The sequence below is a fragment of the Bos javanicus genome, chromosome 15 (genome assembly GCF_032452875.1).
Source record: "Bos javanicus breed banteng chromosome 15, ARS-OSU_banteng_1.0, whole genome shotgun sequence".
Lineage (NCBI taxonomy): Eukaryota > Metazoa > Chordata > Mammalia > Artiodactyla > Bovidae > Bos > Bos javanicus.
In genome coordinates, this window is record NC_083882.1 from 5,244,394 (window position 1) to 5,265,685 (window position 21,292).

Here is a 21,292-nt window from a genome sequence, read left to right on the forward strand (position 1 = left end):
CCACACTGTTGGTAGGATTGTAAATTAGTACAGCCACTATGGAAAACAGTATGGAGGTTCTTCAAAAGCTAAAAAATAGAACTGTCATAGGATACTGCAATTGCACTTTGGGGGTATTTTTCCCAAAAAAATAAAAACACTAATTTGAAAAGATATATGCTTCTCTATGCTCACTGCATCATTATCTACAATAGCCAAGACATGGAAGCATCCTAAGTGTCCATCCAAAGATGAATGGATAAAGATGTGTTGTGTGTGTATATATATATGTATATAGGTGGGGGGATGGGGGGGGCGAGGGGCACACGCTCAGTTATGTACAACTCTTTGCAACTCCATGGACTGTAGCCCATCAGGCTCTTCTGTCCATGGAAATTTCCCGGCCAAGAATACTAGAGCAGCTTTCCACTTTCTTCTCCAGAGGATCTTCCTGACCCAGGGATTCAACCTGTGTGTCTCTTGCATCTCCTGCACTGGCAGACAGATTCTTTACCAGCTGAGCCACCATTTGCTATATATGTGTATGTATGTATACATATTTGCATATATGAATATGAAGAGAGAAGAAACAGACTATAAGGACATATCAAATGTTAAAGTGATTTATTCTAATGAAGGACTGAATTGGAGGAGAATAAAATAAGTGTTTAAAGATTTTTCTATATGGCTCATTAAATCTGAAACATTTTCTGAAAATATTTTTAAATTTTATATGAGATAATGAATTATAAAAAAATGTTTAAATATCTTGTTAACCTATAACCAATGAAGCTACTGACATATCATCCTTATATCTAGGATGATAACCAGTGACAAAATGGGCTTTGAGATTATTCTCTTACAATTCCTCCTTTTATACAAACTAAAATTGAAGGCGGAATGGCTGATTTTTAGAATGACAGTAAACTATGAGACCTTTCAAAAATATATATATATCCACAATTTTCATTAGAGAGGGAATTCTGCAGAAATGCTCAACTATAATTCTTTGAATTTCCAATAACATTCAATGTCAATAAACTCTTTGAAGGGTTTATTCTCTGTCTAAAGTAAACATGTTCAATAAACTCACTCTAATCATAAAAACTACTATCTCGTGCTGAAGAATATAAAAAGTGTATCTTTTTCAGGATCTTCTAAGAAGTCTATATAATTGGACCATAGTAACTCTATTTCTCTCTCATAGTTAACTGCCTTTACAAAGTGCTTTTTTTAAAATCATGTCTCAAGCTATTCCCAAGGACTGATTTTTTTTTTCATAAAATAGTCCTATGTGAAAACCTTCTGTACTTTCTATAATATTGTAAAATTTCTTAAAATGATTCATTGTTTATTCCTCTGGGTGCCTTATAATTTGAAGACATCTATGACAGATTTCCTTCAAAACACAGAATCATGTATTAGTTTACCTTGTAATACAGGGAATAGGAAGTTTTGTTCCCCAGCCCAGGGGACATCCGGCACTGTTGAGGTATTTTTGATCGTCATAATGGGGAAAGGGAATGCTAATGGCACAACAAATAACTATGTGGCCCAAAATGTCCTGAGTACTAAGACTGAGAAACATCTGCTAGAAGATGATCTACCTAACCCACTCTCCTTCCCTCTTTCACTGGTCACTGACAAGTGCAGGGCTAAGCCAGCTAGTGAAGCTGTCACCTTTCTCTCCACTACATCCTGAGTACTCGAAGACATTCTAGAAAAATATCAGAAATGTCAATTCTAATACCTTTCCAGTAGGTAAAAGGTTATGTACAATTTAATATAATTTAACCTAATACTGTATTAAATAAAGGTTCAGGTAACATTTTATAAGTGAAAACACAATATTTCTTACCTTAAATAGACAACGACAAATATATTCATAAACCATATGTTTTAATGAGTTGATAAGAGACTTAATCCTCTGTTCTGTATTTTCAGAATCCTGCAGATGACAATTTGAAAATGGAGAAACCATTAGGAAACTCATTAACATTTAAAAGGTACCTCACAGTTTGATCATGCTTAGAAACTGTTGTCCCACACTCAAAACTGATTCTGGAGCAATTATCTTCATCAGTCAGACTCAAGGGACTAAACAAATAAATGTACTAAAATTCTACATTAACACAATAAAAAACTGATGTATTTTTTAATGTACAGAGTTAAAGCTTTCAATAAATGAAAATTATAATCAATTACAATATGAATTGAATTTGACCTACCATTTTTAATTTCTACTGGCATTAAAAATACTACATCAACCTGGGTTAAACTCATTTAATGACGTGTATTACAGTTACCAATCCAGTCTCAAAACAGTATGACCAGAACCATATTATAAAGAATTTTCTTATCCCCAGCATAAGCATTTAAATAATCTTAAATCTTGCTCATCTTTCATGAATTTGAAATTTATGGTGTCAAAATTCGTACAAGTTTTAGTTTTTTACCTATTTTTGTACTTTCACTGCATATAATTGCCATGATTTGAAAAATATCACTAATGGCTATGTTATGTGATTAATGAAAAATGGCTTGGGTTAGGAATAGTGGACAGGGATGGTATAAAAGCCTGCCTTTTCCCTAACTGTAATATGAGTGTTACACCTCACTTTATTCAGGGTACATTTGGAGAATACATGCCTTGTAAAATTCAATCCTGGTATAACATTTAGACAAAATTTGCTTACTTCCTTATGATGATAACAGACAAGAAAAAAAAAAAAGAAAGGAACAAGCAAAATATTTAGAGAAGTACAACCAGAATGAGAAATAAAATGTGTGAAATGAGCAGAAAACATTGTGACCTGGTACACAGATATATCAAACATAGGTTTCTGACCTTGGTTTCAAGCTTCTGGTTAGTAGCATGTTCTAACCAAGAGAGCTCATTATTCACAGTTCACATCACAAACACTCCTGTTAATTCTACTATTTAATAACAAAGATCATTTGTGAAATTAAAACTTGGATCCACTAAAAAACAAGCTAATGTGAGACAGAATATAGTACCTATAAGATAGAGTAGATTTTCAAAACAATGGAAAACAAAATTTAAGATTATATTACTTTTTAAAATAAACTCAAATGCCCACCTAAACACACAGGTGCAAATACAATACATACCTATTCAAAGGTAAATGTTATTCAATGGCCACATTATCACAGAACTATTGTCACTGACAAAATACAAAGCTATAAGCTTTTCTAAACAGTATAAAATAATCAGTATTTTTATTAAGTTTAGACCTTGTAATGTATTTTTTCAGTTCTTATATTTTATGTGATCACTGAATTTTAACATAAATACCTTTTTACTAAAAGATAAAAATCAATTTTAAATGAACTTCTTACTACATACTCTCAAGTTTTATACAAAATTATTAATGCAAAAGAAGTATAATATAAATGACTCTTTAGTTTTACTTGTTGATACAAAAAATTAGAAATAAGATGAATATGTCATGAATGAGCACTCACAAACTTCACACTGTTGTTTTTTGTATAAATCTTCTACCAACACAATATTATAAATGGTATAACTAGAGTTAACAATTAAAATTAAAAATTTTTAACACACAAGTATTCTGCAGCCCAACCCTGCAACTTGAAACCTAGTCTTTGTCCAAAGGACATTATGAATATATGTGGGAGAAATGCTTATCTTATTTCCCAGGAGTGATACAATAGATTTTACCAACAACGCCTACCTCCAAAATATAAGTTCTTTGTCAGCTGTCATTTTATTTCAAATCTGAATGTGAGAACTTTAGATGATTTATTTTAGTGGAAAAGACATTAGTAAACCTTAATCACTGTACTCAAAGATTTTCTGAAATAATTTATTCATGAAAATATTAATTAGCCCCTGCCAATGAAGACAATACTTTTTCTTGATTTATGCTCCAGTATATCACCCGTGCACCTAGAAAATGCCTGCCATATGCTAAGTTTGCAGTAAATATTAATTGAATGTCTTTCCTCAGAAAGACAGACTTAAGTAAGCCTACTTGGATATGAAATTTTGCTCCCTAATTTATCTAAAAAAATAAATTTTTTGCACCCAAAATATAATCCTAAAAACACTTATATTAGTATTACATCAAACATAAAAACTATAAAAAACAATTTGATGAATTTGGTTTCATAAAAAATATTACTGAAATAAATTAAAAGCAAACAATTGGCCTACAATATTAGCAACATATGACAAAGATTTAATGTCCTTAATATATAAGAATCTCTTATAAATCAAATTTAAAAATACTAATACAATAGAATATAAAAAAATCATAATTCACCAAAGAAAAAACACAAATAATCTGATATCTATTCTACAAGTGATTTTATCTTACAAATGACTAAAGACTTTCAAATATAGTGACATATTTTTCAATACCTAATAGGCTAATTATTAAAAGATATATAATATCCATTTTTGCTTAAAGAAAGTGTTAGTCATTCAGTCATGTCCAACTCTGTGCAACCCTATGAACTGTAGCCTGCCAGGCTCCTCTGTCCATGCGATTCTCCAGGCCTGAATACTGGAGGGGGTTGCCATGCCCTTCTCCAAGGGATCTTCCCAACCCAGGGATTGACCAATATTCTGGTTCTCCTGTATTGCAGGCAGATTCTTAACCATCTGAATAAGGAATGATGGAAAAAGGTCCCTGTTGTTGTATGATTTTAATACACCAACAGCATATATTTCCAAAGGATGATTAGACACTATATGTCTAAAGGCTTACATATATGCATTTTTGTCCCAACTATCCAAGTCTAGGAAGTTAACTAGGAAAATAATTAGAGAAACAAAACACTAGGGAAAAACAATCCTATAAGTATCTAGCTATTTAAAACATAACCTCCAAATTCTTTGACATTCTGTCAGGAGGTGAAGTCCCTTTCCCCTTCTTAAATCTGGGCAGGCTCTGACTGCTTCAACCAAAAGAATACAGCAGAAATGACCCAAGGCTGGGTTATAAAAAACAATTCAGCTTCTGTCTTTTCCACTGGAATACATGTTTGGTATCTCAGTGTGCAATATGAGCAACTCACCTACTCTGCACTGTGAGGAAACCAACTTCACACAGAGGTGCCGCAGTCAGTAGCCCACCATCAGGTCCACCCGCCCCCATCACCAGTGGGCCTCTCTGAACCCACTCCCTCTCAGTTCCTCCCAGCGAAGCACAGACCCCGTTAGGCAGCGGTAAGCCAGCCCGGCCGGGCCCTGACCAAATTCCCCACAGAATCGATGAGCATAAAAGAAACACTGTTTCATCTGCCAAGTTTAGATGTAAAAACATATTCAGCAGAGATAACCAGAACACTCCATGCTGCTGCTGCTGCTGCTGCTGCTAAGTCGCTTCAGTCGTGTCCGACTCTGTGAGACCCCATAGACGGCAGCCCACCAGGCTCCCCGTCCCTGGGATTCTCCAGGCAAGGACACAGGAGTGGGTTGCCATTTCCTTCTCCAATGCATGAAAGTGAATTCGTTCAGTCATGTCCGACTCTTAGCGACCCCAGGGACCACAGCCTACCAGGCTCCTCTGTCCATGGGATTTTCCAGGCAAGAGTACTGAAGTGGGTTGCCATTGCCTTCTCCAGAACACTCCATAGGAGGTAGTTAAATAAAGGATACAACTTCAAAGGAGATGGAAATGGCAACCCACTCCAGTACTCTTGCCTGGAAAATTCCATGGATAGATGAGCCTGGTAGGCTACAGTCCATGGGGTCGCAAAGAGTCAGACACGACTGAGCGACTTCACTTTCTTTCTTTCTATAGTTCCTTTTGGAGAAGGAAATGGCAACCCACTCCAGGGTTCTTGCCTGGAGAATCCCATGGACAGAAGAGCCTAGTGGGCTACAGTCTGTGGGGTTGCAAAGAGTCGGACATGACTAAACAACTAACATACACACACACAGCCTCAAAAGTTCTCAAAAACATCATGTAGGTTTATATTTACGGACATGAAAATTGTGTACAATATATTTTTAAAGCACAGTATAGTACTCTTGCCTGGAAAATCCCATGGATGGAGGAGCCTAGAGGGCTGTAGTCCATGGGGTCGCTGAGGGTCGGACATGACTGAGCAACTTCACTTTCATTATTCACCTTCATGCATTGGAGAAGGAAACGGCAACCCACCCCAGTGTTCTTGCCTGGAGAATCCCAGAGACGGGAAAGCCTGGTGGGCTGCCGTCTATGGGATCACACAGAGTCGGACACAACTAAAGTGACTTAGCAATAGCAATTATACCTTTTACGTAAACTTATGTGTATTTTTTAACATATTCCCTCCATTAGAATACAAACTTGATAAAAGAGTGTATATTGCTCTATTTCCATTTTCTAGAATGATACCTGTAACATACTACAGTCTCAAACAACAAGTGCGTGCTCAGTTGCTCAGTCGTGTCGGACTCTTTGCGACCCCAAGGACTGTAGCCCATCAGGCTCCTCTGTCCGTGGAATTCTCCAGGCAAGAATCGCTTTGCCGTACCCTCCTCCAGAGGCTCTTTCCAACCCTGGGATGAAACCTGGGTCTCCTGAATTGGCAGGCAGGTTCTTTACTGCTGAGCCAAAGGGGAAGCCCCCAAACAACAAGGGTATATTATGAAATTTTAAATGTTGCTTCCCCAGGTAATGAGATTATGTGGTTAAATTCTGATCTTCCAGGTTTTTTTATGATCATCTTAGAACATCATCATTTATTAATTTATAATCATAAATCATTCCCATTAAGAGGGCTGTCACATTGGGACAGTTTGTTAAAAACACAAAATGCAACTAAGGAACCAGCTTCTTTTAAATATAGTTTAAAGGTGCTATATATGGTCTTGTGAAATGTAATTCTAAGCAACTTCACTCAAGAAATTATTATAAATTTAGCACCTAATAAAGCGATCTCTCTTATTCAGTCTCAGCTATGGGGTAACCACCAGCATACCTGTTTGTTTTGCAGAGCTCGCTGGAAAAGTCGGAGAAATGAAGCCAAGCTAAAGCGATACATGTTGTTAATTTTGGACAAGTCAGAGATAATGAAGTACATCTTGCTGGCACTCTCAGCCAGAGGGAGATAGGCATCCCGTTCCTGTGGAACAATGTGGGGGGGAGGGAGGGATAACACCTTAGTACCAGTGCTCACAGCCACCTGCAGGCTCCTGTGCACATCCTTACTCTGCCAACACACAGACAACGAATACAGATGAACCACAGAAGCCCACAACTCAGACATCATAATCCAGCTTTTATATTTTTACACTTTTATACTTTTTAAAATCCTAAGATGATATATTGGTTTTATACTTTTATGAAACTACATCAGTGTATTCTAAATACATCTCTGCTCTGATTATAGAGTAGTACAAGGGATGGTTTTACTGAAGACCAAGAACACTTGTATCAGGAGAAAGAGGTAAACACTTGTATTACGGTAAGACAAAATGATAAACAGTTGTGATGAGAGGTCACGTAGGTCATGTGAGACAGCATGGCACTACAGCTATCCCTGCAGTGGAGCAAAGTCAGGACGAGGAATGTAGCATGTGGGACTGGTACCAAGAGAACACTGATGGACGCAGAGGTAGAGAAGACGACTGCAACTGAGGGTCCACATTAAGATATCAACAGAGCACCTAGCATTGTTCAACATAAGCATAAAATGAACCAATAAGCACAAGGGCTTTCGTTCTGACTGAAGGTAAAGGACGATAAAGATGAAAGAATCATAGGATTAAATGGCCTTGAGGTTATGAACTGAACTCTGAGAAAGTTATCTATGCCACTCTGACCAAAGAAACAGGATTACAAATATGATATTGGCAAAATTATGTGTGTGACTCAGGGATGCCTACTCAGAAAGAGAATGCACAGAAAGGTCAAAATCCTTCTGGTGAGAATAACAGTTATGACATCTGCCTTTTTAGTAGTGGTAGATAAGGTGGGATGACTAGTTTGAAAAGAAGCTCTAAGCCTGTTGTAATTCTGGTTTCAACAGAGCACTTTCTCAAGGGAAGAAAGAAATCTATGTATGTGAAGAATTTGAGCAAGAACTGAAAAACATCTAAAAAAAATTTGGAAAAGTCATTCAAGGAAATAGGGAAGAATTACAGGATGTCAGTAAGGGGCCACGTCAGGTTGGAGACTGAGAATTCACAGTATCATTCATCTTTATTGCTTTTCTTCAGCAAATCTCTGTCGCCAAATATAGAAGAAAAAAAGATTCATTGTACTGACACAGGGTTGAAATTTTACTCCAGAAAATGTTAAAATAATAAAGTAAAAAGGATTTTAACTATTTGTAAGAAAAGAGCTCAGTCATCACATTCACAGGATAGAGGATGAAAAGGGAAGAAAGATGTTTTTAATGGAAAAATAACTTTTAACTCTTTTATTAATATACTTAATTTGCCTTAAGAAAAGTTTCAGGAATGGCAAAGATGCTTAATAGTCATTAAACACAAAAACACATTCAGTTTCAATTTCAATACAAATTTACAGCAAAGGTCTGTCTAGTCAAGGTTATGGTTTTTCCTGTAGTCATGTCTGGATGTGAGAGTTGGACTATAAAGAAAGCTGAGTGCCAAAGAATTGATGCTTTTGAACTGTGGTGTTGGAGAAGACTCTTGAGAGTCCCTTGGACTGCCAGGAGATTCAACCAGTCCATCCTAAACAAGATCAGTCCTGGGTGTTCATTGGAAGGACTAATGTTGAAGCTGACACTCCAATACTTTGGCCACCTGATACGAAGAGCTGACTCATTGGAAAAGACACTGATGCTGGGAAAGATTGAGGGCAGGAAGAGAAGGGGACGACAGAGGATGAGATGGTTGTATGGCATCAACAACTCAATGGACATGGGTTTGGGTGGACTCCGGGAGTTGGTGATGGACAGGGAAGCCTGGTGTGCTGCAGTCCATGGGGTCACAAAGAGTCAGACACGACTGAGCAACTGAACTGAACTGAACTGAGAACTTTAGTGTGCATGAGTGCTCAGTCATGTCCGACTCTTTGCAACCCCATGGACTGTAGCTCACCAGGCTCCTCTATCCAAGGAATCCTCCAGGCAAGAATACTGGAGTTGGGTGCCATTTCCTCCTTCAGAGGATCTTCCTGACCCACAGACTGAACCTGCATCTCCTGTACTGGCAGGCTAATTATTTACCACTGCACCACCTGGGCTTCCCTACGACTCTAGATAACATGCCAGAAATCAGTGACATTCAGCAGGGGACAAAAATGACCAACACTCTTTACCCTTGATATGCTCAACATCTATCACTCTCTCCATAATAACAAGAATTAGACCCCAGGACCTGGCATTTTTGATTAGCTTTCTTTTTTGCAGTCATCATTCCCCTGAAGTCTTGATACTTTGATTTTTATCATATTAACATGAACATTTAAGAAAACAATATAAGATCATAAAGAAAATATTTACTTGATCAAGAGAAATTTGGAGTTTGTAAGATTCTTTAAGTGACTCCTGAATAAGTGCACTGCTTGCTTTTGTCTGATTCAAAGATTCAATCAAATCTTTATTTTCCAAAATATTACCTTGAGATGTGGCAAGTGTCTGTAGAAAAATTAATAAAATAATATGAACATTATTACATATACTAAAATGATCCATTAAAGGAAGTCCAAGTTAACTACTATTAATTTGATGATATTTATGGGAACTTACATATTTTAAAAGAATTTCAATATTTTACAGCCTTGTATATGAAAAGATACTGCAAATCACTAGATGATACTGTATCATTAAAGCATTGTATATATATTAATTTTATCAATTTAATAAAAATAAAAACCATTTAAAGTTACAGATCAAATCATAATTTCATGCTTCTTTTGAATGTTATTCTGAGTATATAATTAAACATTAATGAAATACAGTGTAAAGACAGTATTAGTTAAAAATCACTTGTCTTAAACATTACTCCCAAGTTTCATATTCCAAGATATCTACCCTTCTTCTGTTTGAATTTTTATTTTAATATATATATTGATATTCTTCTGATACAACCAAAAACATGCTGAAGGTATTATAACCTTTAAAAAAACAGCATTTGATTTTAATCAAAATATGTAATATGATCAACATCCTGAATAACTAAATTTTACCTCTAAAAGAGATTCTTCAAGCTTAGCTAACTGAATTTTCTTATCTTCTTCCTGTTGTAATAGTTTTGTTTTCTGTTCCTCTAAATCAGGTTTCTCATGTTGAATAGTTAATGCCAAAAGCTTTATAAAAAAAAAAAAGGCCAAGATTATTCTAACAATAAAGGTCAAGCAAGACAAACCAAAGCGAAAACTTCCCACAAAGAGACCTTATGTTTGATTGGATATTACAAATATACTACTCTGTATACTTCATTCTTTCTAGTTAAACATATGAGACACCTCCACAATTATTTCTGACAAAAGAGGCAAAATGAATAGTGAAGCTAACTGATAAAATGTTACATATTATAAAAACAGCTGTAAGAAATTGCATCATTTAACATATCAGCATCTAATATTCAGTTCTTAGATTATATATAAAAACTATAGAAGCTAACTTTCTCATGGTAATTAGTCACAAAAATAAAGAAAGAGATATCTAATCAAAATCACAATGAGAAACCATATCATACCTATTAAGATGGCTACAATTAAAAAGATGAATAATAATAAATGTTGTAACTATGTGTAAAAAGAGAAACCGTCATACACTACTGGCAGGAAACTAAAACTGTATAGCTACTTTAGAAATTTTTTTCTATTCCTCAAAAATTTAAACATATTGTTACCATAGTGAAAATCACTCAGTCGTATCCTACTCTTTGCGACCCCATAGACTATACAGCCCATGGAATTCTCCAGGCCAGAATACTGGAGTGGGTAGCTGTTCCCTTCTCCAGGAGATCTTCTCAATCCAGGGAATGAACCCAGGTCTCCGCCTTGCAGGCAGATTCTTTAGCAGCTGAGCCACTAGGGAAGCCCAAGAACACTGCAGTGGGTAGCCTATCCCTTCTCCAGGGGATTCCTTCCCAATCCAGGAACTGAACTGGGGTCTCCTGCATTACAGGAGGATTCTTTACCAGCCGAACTACCAGGCAAGCATTGTTACCATGAGACGCTGATACCATAAAACCCAGAAATTCCACTAAAAAAAAAAAACAAAAGAAAACTCTGAAACGTAAACTTTCAAGGGTCAATCATATGATACATGAGCTGAATCTTAATAAAGCTGTTGAAGACTGCTACGTCAAAGTCTTAAATTTAAAACTTTAAAATAGGGAACGACATTTGCATGTCATAAATATTCTAATTTAAAATCTATTGTATAAACATGTTCAATTAGTTCTCATTAAAGTAATACCTAAATAGCCCTTTTTAGCAATTACAGTGGAGAGCTTTTATATAGAGGAAGCCATTCTGTCAAATTCTGCCAACTTTTGAGTAATTTGGACTTTGTTTTATTTATGACAAGAATCATCAAGGCTATCAAAAGACACTGTTGATGAAAATATGCAGTTAGTCATCTAGTATGGTAAGAAAAATATTTAAAAGGAGAGCTTTAAAAATTACATAAAGTAAATTAAAAAATCACAGCAAATATATATGCTACCATTTGAATCAAAAGAAAAAATATATACTATTGTTAAGTGAGTAAAAAAACAGGATGATACTAAAAAATCAACAGGATATTTTTAAAAAGGAAATAAAATGAGTAACTGAGTGTGTAACCAAAAGTCTGTACATGAAAATTATTTTGCAGTTCATGCAATAATTATAAACTGTAATAAGCCATACAAAGAAAAAGAGAATTCAAACATATAAATGTTCTGGTCAAAAACAATGTTGGATTTGGAATCAAAGATACTCAACTAGCTGAATAAGTCAACTACATGCAGTTTTAACACTTAAGCTTCAGTTTTCACAATTAAAAAAAAAAATAAAGTTACTAATCTTAATGTGTATGATCCTTCTAATTCTCAAATTCTAACAAATATAAGTAGACTGTAAAATTAAAGTTTTACTGGAAGAAGTAGCAATTTGACATTAGCAACAAATATATAATTCTAACACTAATGGAAAATGAAATAAACCCAAATGTGTTGCTGATTTCCAAGTATATTTCCAAAATCATGAGTTTAAATGCTAATCAGTTTAACAAAATAGCTTCTCAAAGTATTTCACAAGTATACAAAGAAGATTTTGAAGATTTCTAAGGCAAATTATGATTGCCCATATATACCTGTCCTCGTAATCCACTTCTTGTTGTAGTAAAGTTAACCTCAGTAACAATGGAAGCTGCATCCGGTGGAATAAAGGGATTTGGGCTTCTTGTTGACAAAAACAGGCGAAACTCTTCATTGTAGTCGATAATTTTGTCACCGATTTGTACCACATAACGTGGTCCTATTTTTTAAAATGACATAATTAGCTGGTCTGAATATTCAGTATTTTGCTACATGACATTATAAAATACTATTTTTTAGTACCTCTAAATAGTTTTTACTCAAGCTTTTCAATACAGTCCAAAAGACAGCAACAGTGAGGCTACCCAAAAGACCGTTAACAAGAATGCTCTACTAATCAGTCAGCACTTAGGCAAACAAAGATAAATAATACTTATTAAGACAATCCTAGGATACTGAAGCATCGAAAGAATATCTACTTATATTTAATATGTGCTCAGTTATGTGCGACTCTTTGTGACCCCCATGAACCCTCTGTCCATGGGTTTTTCCAGGCAAGAATGCTTACTGAAGTGGGTTGCCATTCCCTTCTCCAGGGATACAGTTTTAACATTAACTATATGTTTCATATTATCAAATTTTCTGAAATGTTTGATTATAGATGACAAAAATGGAAATGCTTAATTATTCTCTACTTCAAAATTTACCAGTTTCAAAGTGTTTATTGTGCTAGTATTTAAGATGTAACACTTAAAAACAGAATGACCTGGTAAAACCTGGAAAAAACAACATATCAGTAATTGCAAAGAATCCATTATTAATGTCAAAAAGGATTTATTCAGACTGTCATGCACAGGAGCTTTGCAACAAGTGAAACTGAGAAAAAGTAAACTTCTGCCTCATAAAGAAGCTTTTTATATTCTAATATAAATAACAATGATTTTAATTATATATCATATACAGAAAAATCAATCAACTATTACACCCGTTATTTATGACTTCAACTGATAAAAGTAGCTAATATTTTAGGTAAAAAACCACATTATCAAAGATTATTTTCTAATGTTACAAAAACCAATGTAAAGAATTTTTGAGACTCCTAGAATAGATTTTAAAAGAATTCAAAACACACTTTATGAAAGAGGATATTCAAAGGATCAAAAAGAAATCAAATTAATATTGAAAGAAAAGTACAAATTTAAAGATTCAATGTAATAACTATGTACCAAATAGAATGATTCAAAACAATACAAGCAGAATAAATGCAAAGAAAACTAATCTAAGGATATCACAGTAAAATCACTGAAAACCAAGGACAAAGAAAAATTATAAATTACCAGAGAAAAATGATGTATCACTTACAAAAAAGCAACAATAAACCAGCAGGCAATTTCTCAATAGGGATGACATAAGCTAGAATACAATGCAATAAGAACCTCAAAGTGCTACAGAAAATAGCTGTCAACCTAGAATTCTGTTAGATACAGAGAAAAAAAATCACTTAAAAATGAAAAAAAAAAAAAAGCTTGTTTTCAATAGATCTGCACTATCTGCACTAAATGAAATGATAAGGAAATTCTTCAGACAAAAAAAAAAATAATCCCAGAGGAAATGAGACAGTGGAAATACTGGGAGAACACCATAAAGGTTAAACATGTATAAATACAGATCTTAAAATCAGTAATTATAACATCATATGGAGCATGATAATGCAGCACAATAATGATGCAAAAGCAAGTATGGGGTGTATGGAATTAAAGATCATAGAAAAGCGGCAAGCATTTATCTATATTAATAAAGTTAAGTCACAGATGCATATTGTTACATACAGAGTAGCCATGAAAAACAAACATCTGATTAAAAAATCAATCAGGCTCCTTAAAAAACAGTATTAGTTATTGCAAGAATTGGTTATTTAAATTATACATACAAAAAAGTAAGATTTGTCTCATGAATAGAAATAAAAAACCAAATGATACACTATTTATGAGAAACACATTTTATAAAGAAAACCAACAGAAATTTGAAAGTAAAAGAATTCAAAAATATTCCAATACCAATCTTCAAAATTAGTGTAATTATACTAACACCAAATTCTAAAACTTGAGATATTTCTAGAGACAAAGGACAGTTGATAATGATAAAGAAAATAACCAAACAGAAAGACAGCACATATCCAAATATGTATGTATCCAAACACGTAGCTTCAAAATATTTAAAATAAAAATTGACAGAACTGAAAAGCAAATCCAAAATCATGAGACTCTTTTTCTCAGTATATAATAGGACAAATAGAAGTAAAAAGTAAAGATATAGAAAGTCTAAGCAATACAATTAACAAACATTTATGAAAATGAGCCAATCCCAGATCATAAAGAAAACTTCAATAGGACTTAGAAAACTGAATGTTTCAGAATAAGTTTCCTGACCACAATGGAGTTAATCTAGAAACCAACACAAAAGAATACCTAGAAAATATCCAACTCCTTGAAAATTAAATAAGAAAGCATTAAGTAACTTATGAATTTTTTAAAAAATACAGACCAAAACTTGTGGTATAAAGCTAAAGAAGGGCTTAGCAGAAAATTTATAGACAGAAATGAATATGTTAGAAAAAAGAAAATATTGAATTATTAGTACTTTTTATTTCTATTTCAAGAATCTAGGAAAAAAAGACAACCAAACAAAATCTAAGGAAAATATTAGGAATAAATAAAAAACAAAAATTGAAAATACAATAGAGAAAATTAACAAAGTTAAAAATTGATATCTGAAAAGATCAATAAAACTGATATACTGTTATCAAGACTGACCAAAGAAAAAGAGAAAAAAAATATCATTATTGATAAATGACACATCATTGAAAACCTCACTGAAGTTTTAAAGTTATAAGAATATTATATAAAGATACACCAATACATTTGACAAATTAGACGCAATAGAGAAATACCTAAAAAAATTAACCTAAGTTGACATACATACAAAACACAGAATACAAACAAAACAACATTAACCCAGGGATAAAAAATCCAAATGGCAAAGGAAAAGGATGCAGAACACATCAAAAATATGTCTACATGTGAAACAATCCTCACTGAAAACCAACTGCAGCAGAACTAGAAGATGTAAAAACACAGATTTGGGTAAAAAGGTGTGGAAAGCGATCAGGTCTGTAGCTGTGTCCCTAAGAGACGACTCAGAAGAGGGATCACACAGGCAGAGCTCCTCCTGAAGGAGTAGGTGGTCTGAGTCACAAACCATGCAAAGGTCTTGTCCAAAGGTCTGACACTGAGAAATGAGTCTCTGCGCTGCCTGGAGGGCTGCTGGGACTAACAGGAGGACCATGAGCAGCCTGGACGCCATTCATGAGGAGCCACAATACATTCCTGCTTACTTCTAAACCAGGGGGAGAGACGGGATTAAAGCTGCAAGGGTGGCTGACTGTGTTCCTGTGAAGGCTTCGGCACATACCCAATCTGAGTCCAGCAACCGCTCAACTGGGGTGAGGGCTGCTCCAGATGAGGAGAAAGCTCAGCTGGGAAAAAGAAAACTCAGGCCTAAAGAAATGTCTGAGCAGGGTGGGAACAGCTATTACAGGTACTTACACAGGCAGCACCTCAGAGCAGCCGCAACTTCTTATCTCTGGTAAGACATCCACAATTTGTACCCAGGCCAATGCCAAGTGCCCATCCAGCCCCTCTTATCCAGGCACGGCTCCCCTCCTGGGAAAGGAGGCTGGTGCCACATTGGGGAGGGAGCACACTAAAGGAGATGGAGCCAGCTCAGACCCAACCTTCAAAACTTCTGCTCCAACCACTTGGGAACAGGCCCTATCCGCCAGTGATGGCCACGGAACAGAGGACAAGCCCCAGAAACACCTGACTGTGAACGAGCAACTCCATCTCCAGCCCAACCTCCTACAAAGCGACAGCTGCCAGCAAACCAGAGGAAAGGCAGGTGTGGGGTTACGTCAGTTTCAGCGCTCCCACGGAAGCCTCTGGGCACAAGCAGACTGCAGGGGGACACTCCCGCACAAAGGCACCCACCAGAGACTGCAACAGAAGCAATGCAGGCCCACCTCCAGAAACAGGGAAAATCTCAAATAAACAACCTAACCGACCATCTGGAGCACTTAGAAAATAAAAAACAAATAAAGCCCAAAGTCAGTAGAGACTTTGAGGAGGAACTATACCTTGTTCTTTTGGATCAACACATATTTGAAGTGATTTTTGAACTGTATAAATTTGAGGAGAAGTACATTCTATTCCTATTATTTGTACCTGTTTCAACATCACTATGCAGAAATGCAGTTTATATTGCTTAGATTAAGAACACAGGGATATAAATGAACTGGGACCTAAGCTTTGCTTTATGTCATTTTAGGACAACCATCCTCTGTCCTCAGCAGAAACGTACAGTAACAAATGACTATTCACGAGGAACGCAAAACTATGGAAAAGGACAGTGTGAAGTATAATCAAAAGGGATACAGACTTCAACTGAAGTCATATGAATACATCCAACTCTGGACTGAAGGTGGAAAAAGTAGGGTAGGGTCAGACTTTAACTGCCTTTTTCTCAATGAAATGAACAGAAATTAACAAATTCACCCAAACCAGCCCTGAACAGTGGTTCATCACGTGAACCAATCATGACATAGAATATTATCATTTCTCAGCAGATTCCATTTTAGGGGACCTTGTCAAACTCCACTCTCAGACAATGAAGCAGATACAGTTAAGACCTAACACCAGTCAGAGCTCATTGAGACAAATTTAATGAGCCCAAGGGACAACATATAGACTATAAAGAGAGTCAGATTCAGATGATCAAAAGATTCCTTTCCACTTCCTTTAAGACAGTATAGCAAGAGGTGGTTCAACAGATCTGAATTAGCTTTAGTAAATAACACACTGAGACCAGAGATTGAACTCTGGGAGGTAACTTCAGGTTACACCAGCAACAGTCCCACTCCTAGAGTTCTTTCCATAATTTACCAACCACTGCTCAGCCAAGCATAACTATTTGTAGGATAAAAGGTGATCAATAGATAGTGCAGGCTTTGCTATTTCTTCACTTTGCCCCCAAAACTCCAATTTTCTAAACTCTGTGGTGCTAGCAAAGTGTGTCGTGCCAAGTAACTACGTATTTATATATAAGTACATGTCTATGTATGTCCACATATACACTTTGCACAACATGCAGAGTTTAAGGGCATTACTTCCTAATATCAAAGTCTGGGTTAGGTGCCTGAAGTGACGTAACATTCTAAGACCAGTATTCTTAGGGAGACCAGCTTGCAAGGCCCTTAACAACCGTCTGGGAATTTGGGATTTTGTTAAGGTTCTTATGTTTACCAGAACAGGAAAGAGCAGCTCACTGTGCTTAAACTGTTGTACAAACAAAATGGTGTATGCTGAACACCTGCTTTCCTTTGGGAAGTCTGGAATTTTGCTCCCTGCTAGGTAGACTATGCTTACATAATAAGCCCCATTGAAAACTCTGCATCTTCCTTGGTGTGTAGACAATTTACACACGTGTTGTCACAACTTGTCCTGGGGGATTTAAACACAGCCTGAGTGACTCCAATGAAAGAAGACTCGGAATGTGCACTTGGTTTCCTGACTCCTGACTTCACCTTACGTGCCTTTCTCTTTGCTGACTTTGCTCTGTAGCCTTTTGCTCCAATAATATAAGCCATGAGTGCACCCGTGTGCTGAGTCCCTTGAGCCTTCCTCGTAAGACACTGTACCTGGGAATGGTGTGGGAGACCCTGATATGGCCCTTCTTGTATAAACACACTTTAATTAAAGGTTTCTTAATTGCTATTACTATTAGATTCTGACATTACTATCATCCACCCTCCAAAAAGTTTTCATATCCTCAGATTCAGTGGAAAGACAAAAAAAAAGTCAAAGTTAGTTGTTGAAGTTAAATAGCTTGTATTTAAAAAATAGTTACTCTCTGGAAACTGTCAAATATTCATTTACCTTGAGCAACCAGATCTCGTCTCAATAGTGGATAAAGTACAGGTTCTACACCATCCATTTCTTGTATAATAAGGGTTTTCCCAAAACGTACTGCCAACTCAAGAGCAGTGATAAAGTTACTATCCTAAGAGAATAAATAAGAATACATATGAATTCCTTTATTACCTTAGATTTACAAAGGTCATATAGATATTGAAAATATTAACAGGAATAATACAAACATTTTAAAATCAGTATGTTAATAACATAAATTATTCATAATTATCTTCATCAACTTCTAAGTATTTGATCATGAACCAAGTTGATTGGATAAATTATCAAATAAATTCATAAATAATTTAAATATATACATTAGAAAAATAAGATTTTAACATTAATAATAAAAACAGCCTTTAAAATTTTCTAGAATTTCAAATTGATGCAGAAAAAAATTTTCAAATTCTATATGCAATAATTTACTCATCTATTAATAAAAACTATTTATATTCAATATCAAACATTGAATGGAGTAACAAAGACAAGCTGATGAATTCTAGTAAACTTATCTTGCTGTGATAGTTCTAATTATTTTGAAAAGAAACATTTAGACAAAAGTTTATAACCATGCAAGAATTTTTAGGCTTTCTGAGTAGGCAAAAAGTCACTTTAAATACCACTCCAATTCTCCAACTTTGTTTTAAAAAATTAAATATTTGGATAATAATTATTATCTAAATATCCTACTACAACCATAAGTGACATGAAATATTTTATATATTATATAAATAATTACATATTACAATTATTCTTAAACACAAATGAGTTAGATATCCCCATTTGATAAGTGAAGAACATTTTAAAGAGGTAATTTTTCAAGCATCTGAATTAAAATGATTAAAATTTGATTAAATTAAAAAATTGACTAAAAAATTAACCATGCATTAGGACTTTCTCAAAAAACATGAAAAATAATTTCTTTGGCAAGATAAACATGACTGCGAGAAGTCACTACACAAAACACTGTTATACTTCATTGACCAATTGTCAAATCTCAGGACACAACACAAATGATCACTGCTGAGTTACATGAAGAGGAAATTTAAAAGTCCAGGGGATTTTCCTAAGTCCCTAAGTAACTTACTTCTATAGCACCCTTCTATAGCACTTAACTTTAATCATAATTTGGTATAAATGCTTATTTGTTTAGTGTAACTAATTACTCAACTGTCATCGCCATAAGGGCATGAACTGTGATTACTAACATAAATTCCTGGGCTTAGATCAATACCTTGCATACAGAAGGAATCAAAGATTCTTATTCCTTTTTACAAATTATAAAACGAAAGCTAAGAAAGCTACATTTCTTTCCCCAGGGCCCATGCCAGGTAAGTTATAAGAACTCGGTTTGAACCTATGTTTTCTGATTACAGACCCAGAGTTCTTGTCACCATAAGATGCCATTACTCCATTACTACTTGGTATCTAAATTGTAAGTAATACACACCTGCTGGTTAATAACTTCCAAGCGTGAGTCTTTCAAATGTGTCTTTAACCATTCTGTAGCTTGGGAAGAAGGGTCGATAAGAAATGGGCATACTCGACTCTAAATAAAAAAAAGAAAATTTATAAGCTTTCATTAAAGGAAAATCATTTCCTAAAAATTATTAAACAATTAATGAGTGAGTTTTTCTCTAAGGTTTTGAAGAACACAAATATAAAACTATAGTGAGGAAATGAAGGTTGTTTTTAGCTCCACTGGAGGCTAAATTAATAAATTTTATCAGAAATTAATATTAGGTTATTAAATTTAACCAGAGTAAAGTTAGAACACAGTTTTATTTACAATAACACAGAAAATGTACATTAACAACACAGTAAGCAAGCATTCTAGTCCTAAGTAGATGCCATTTGCACTTCTCTTCTTGGTTTTAAAATACACAAGTCATTCCCTAAACTTTAGATATTCTTTGGTTGAATAAATGAAATAAGAGCTAATCATAAAAGTATTGCTGAAATAATCAGTGATATAATTATTTATATTTTAAGACTAATTTTTCTAAAGTAGTGTACATAATTACTACTACAAAAGGATTATCCTAGAAGAGAAAATTACATAAGATGATTGGTTAAGATCTAACAAACTATGAACTAAATTCATTACTTCACACCTTGTGCTAATTAAACTCTGAAATAAACATAAAATTAGAAAACTACATACACATGCCATTCAGAAAATGAAAGGAAGCCAATTATATATTTATATATCTTTACATATATACTTACCTATATAAAGCCAATTATATATTTATGTATATTTACATATATTTAAGTTGATCATATATCATAAATATATGATAAATTTTAAACCATCTAATAGTCATTGTTACCTAGCAAATCAGATTTAAATAACAACTGACCCAATTTTTCTTAAATTTTCACATTTATTTGAAAAACATAATTCAGTTACAGGATATAAGCATAAGATAACACATGAGGGATGGTATGGGGAGGGAGGAGGGAGGAGGGTTCAGGATGGGGAACACATGTATACCTGTGGTGGATTCATTTGGATATTTGGCAAAACTAATACAATTATGTAAAGTTTAAAAATAAAATAAAATTAACTGTAAAAAAAAAAAAAAAGATAACACATGAGGGTAACAGTAAAGACTTAGAACTGGGGTAGTTCTAATAAGGACACGGATTTTTCCTTACTGGCATCTCAAGGGGGAGGGGGATGGTGGGATAACATGCCCTGGAGATCAACAGCATTTATCTGCGATGATGCTGAAAACTGCCAACACACAGTTATAATAAAGAGTTGACTGACTCTAAAACAGCTTTATTACTGTTTTAAAATTCTCTCTAAATATTGCAGCCTCTTTTTACCTGTATCCAGAGGGGAGCACTAACACCACGAATCCCCTAGTGTTACCCCACTATATGATCTTCACCCAGCATCCACTTCTGGAGGCTTCACTTACTGCTGTACCACATACATGTGCAATTGCAAGAAAAATAACATGGCTAGTAAAGCTCTTAAGTATTGCACACTAGGTTTTAGATGTCATTTTATGCCAGCATTCAATAGCAAACATTCCACAAGTAAACTAGATTTTGCTTAACTACAAAAATAATTATTTTA

The 21,292-nt window shown here is 34.8% G+C and overlaps 1 protein-coding gene across 2 annotated transcripts in view; it reads right to left on the minus strand.

Moving 5' to 3' along the window:
* DYNC2H1 (dynein cytoplasmic 2 heavy chain 1) overlaps nt 1-21,292 on the minus strand; it is a 398,003-nt gene that overhangs the window by 203,337 nt on the left and 173,374 nt on the right. For both annotated transcript variants that reach the window (XM_061440087.1, XM_061440086.1), the window contains 7 exons: nt 19,652-19,750; nt 18,169-18,292; nt 12,235-12,398; nt 10,116-10,235; nt 9,430-9,564; nt 6,937-7,080; nt 1,838-1,927 (listed from right to left, as the gene is read on the minus strand). In XM_061440087.1, the coding sequence (XP_061296071.1) occupies nt 1,838-1,927; nt 6,937-7,080; nt 9,430-9,564; nt 10,116-10,235; nt 12,235-12,398; nt 18,169-18,292; nt 19,652-19,750 (876 nt within the window). The remainder of the gene's footprint in view (nt 1-1,837; nt 1,928-6,936; nt 7,081-9,429; nt 9,565-10,115; nt 10,236-12,234; nt 12,399-18,168; nt 18,293-19,651; nt 19,751-21,292) is intronic.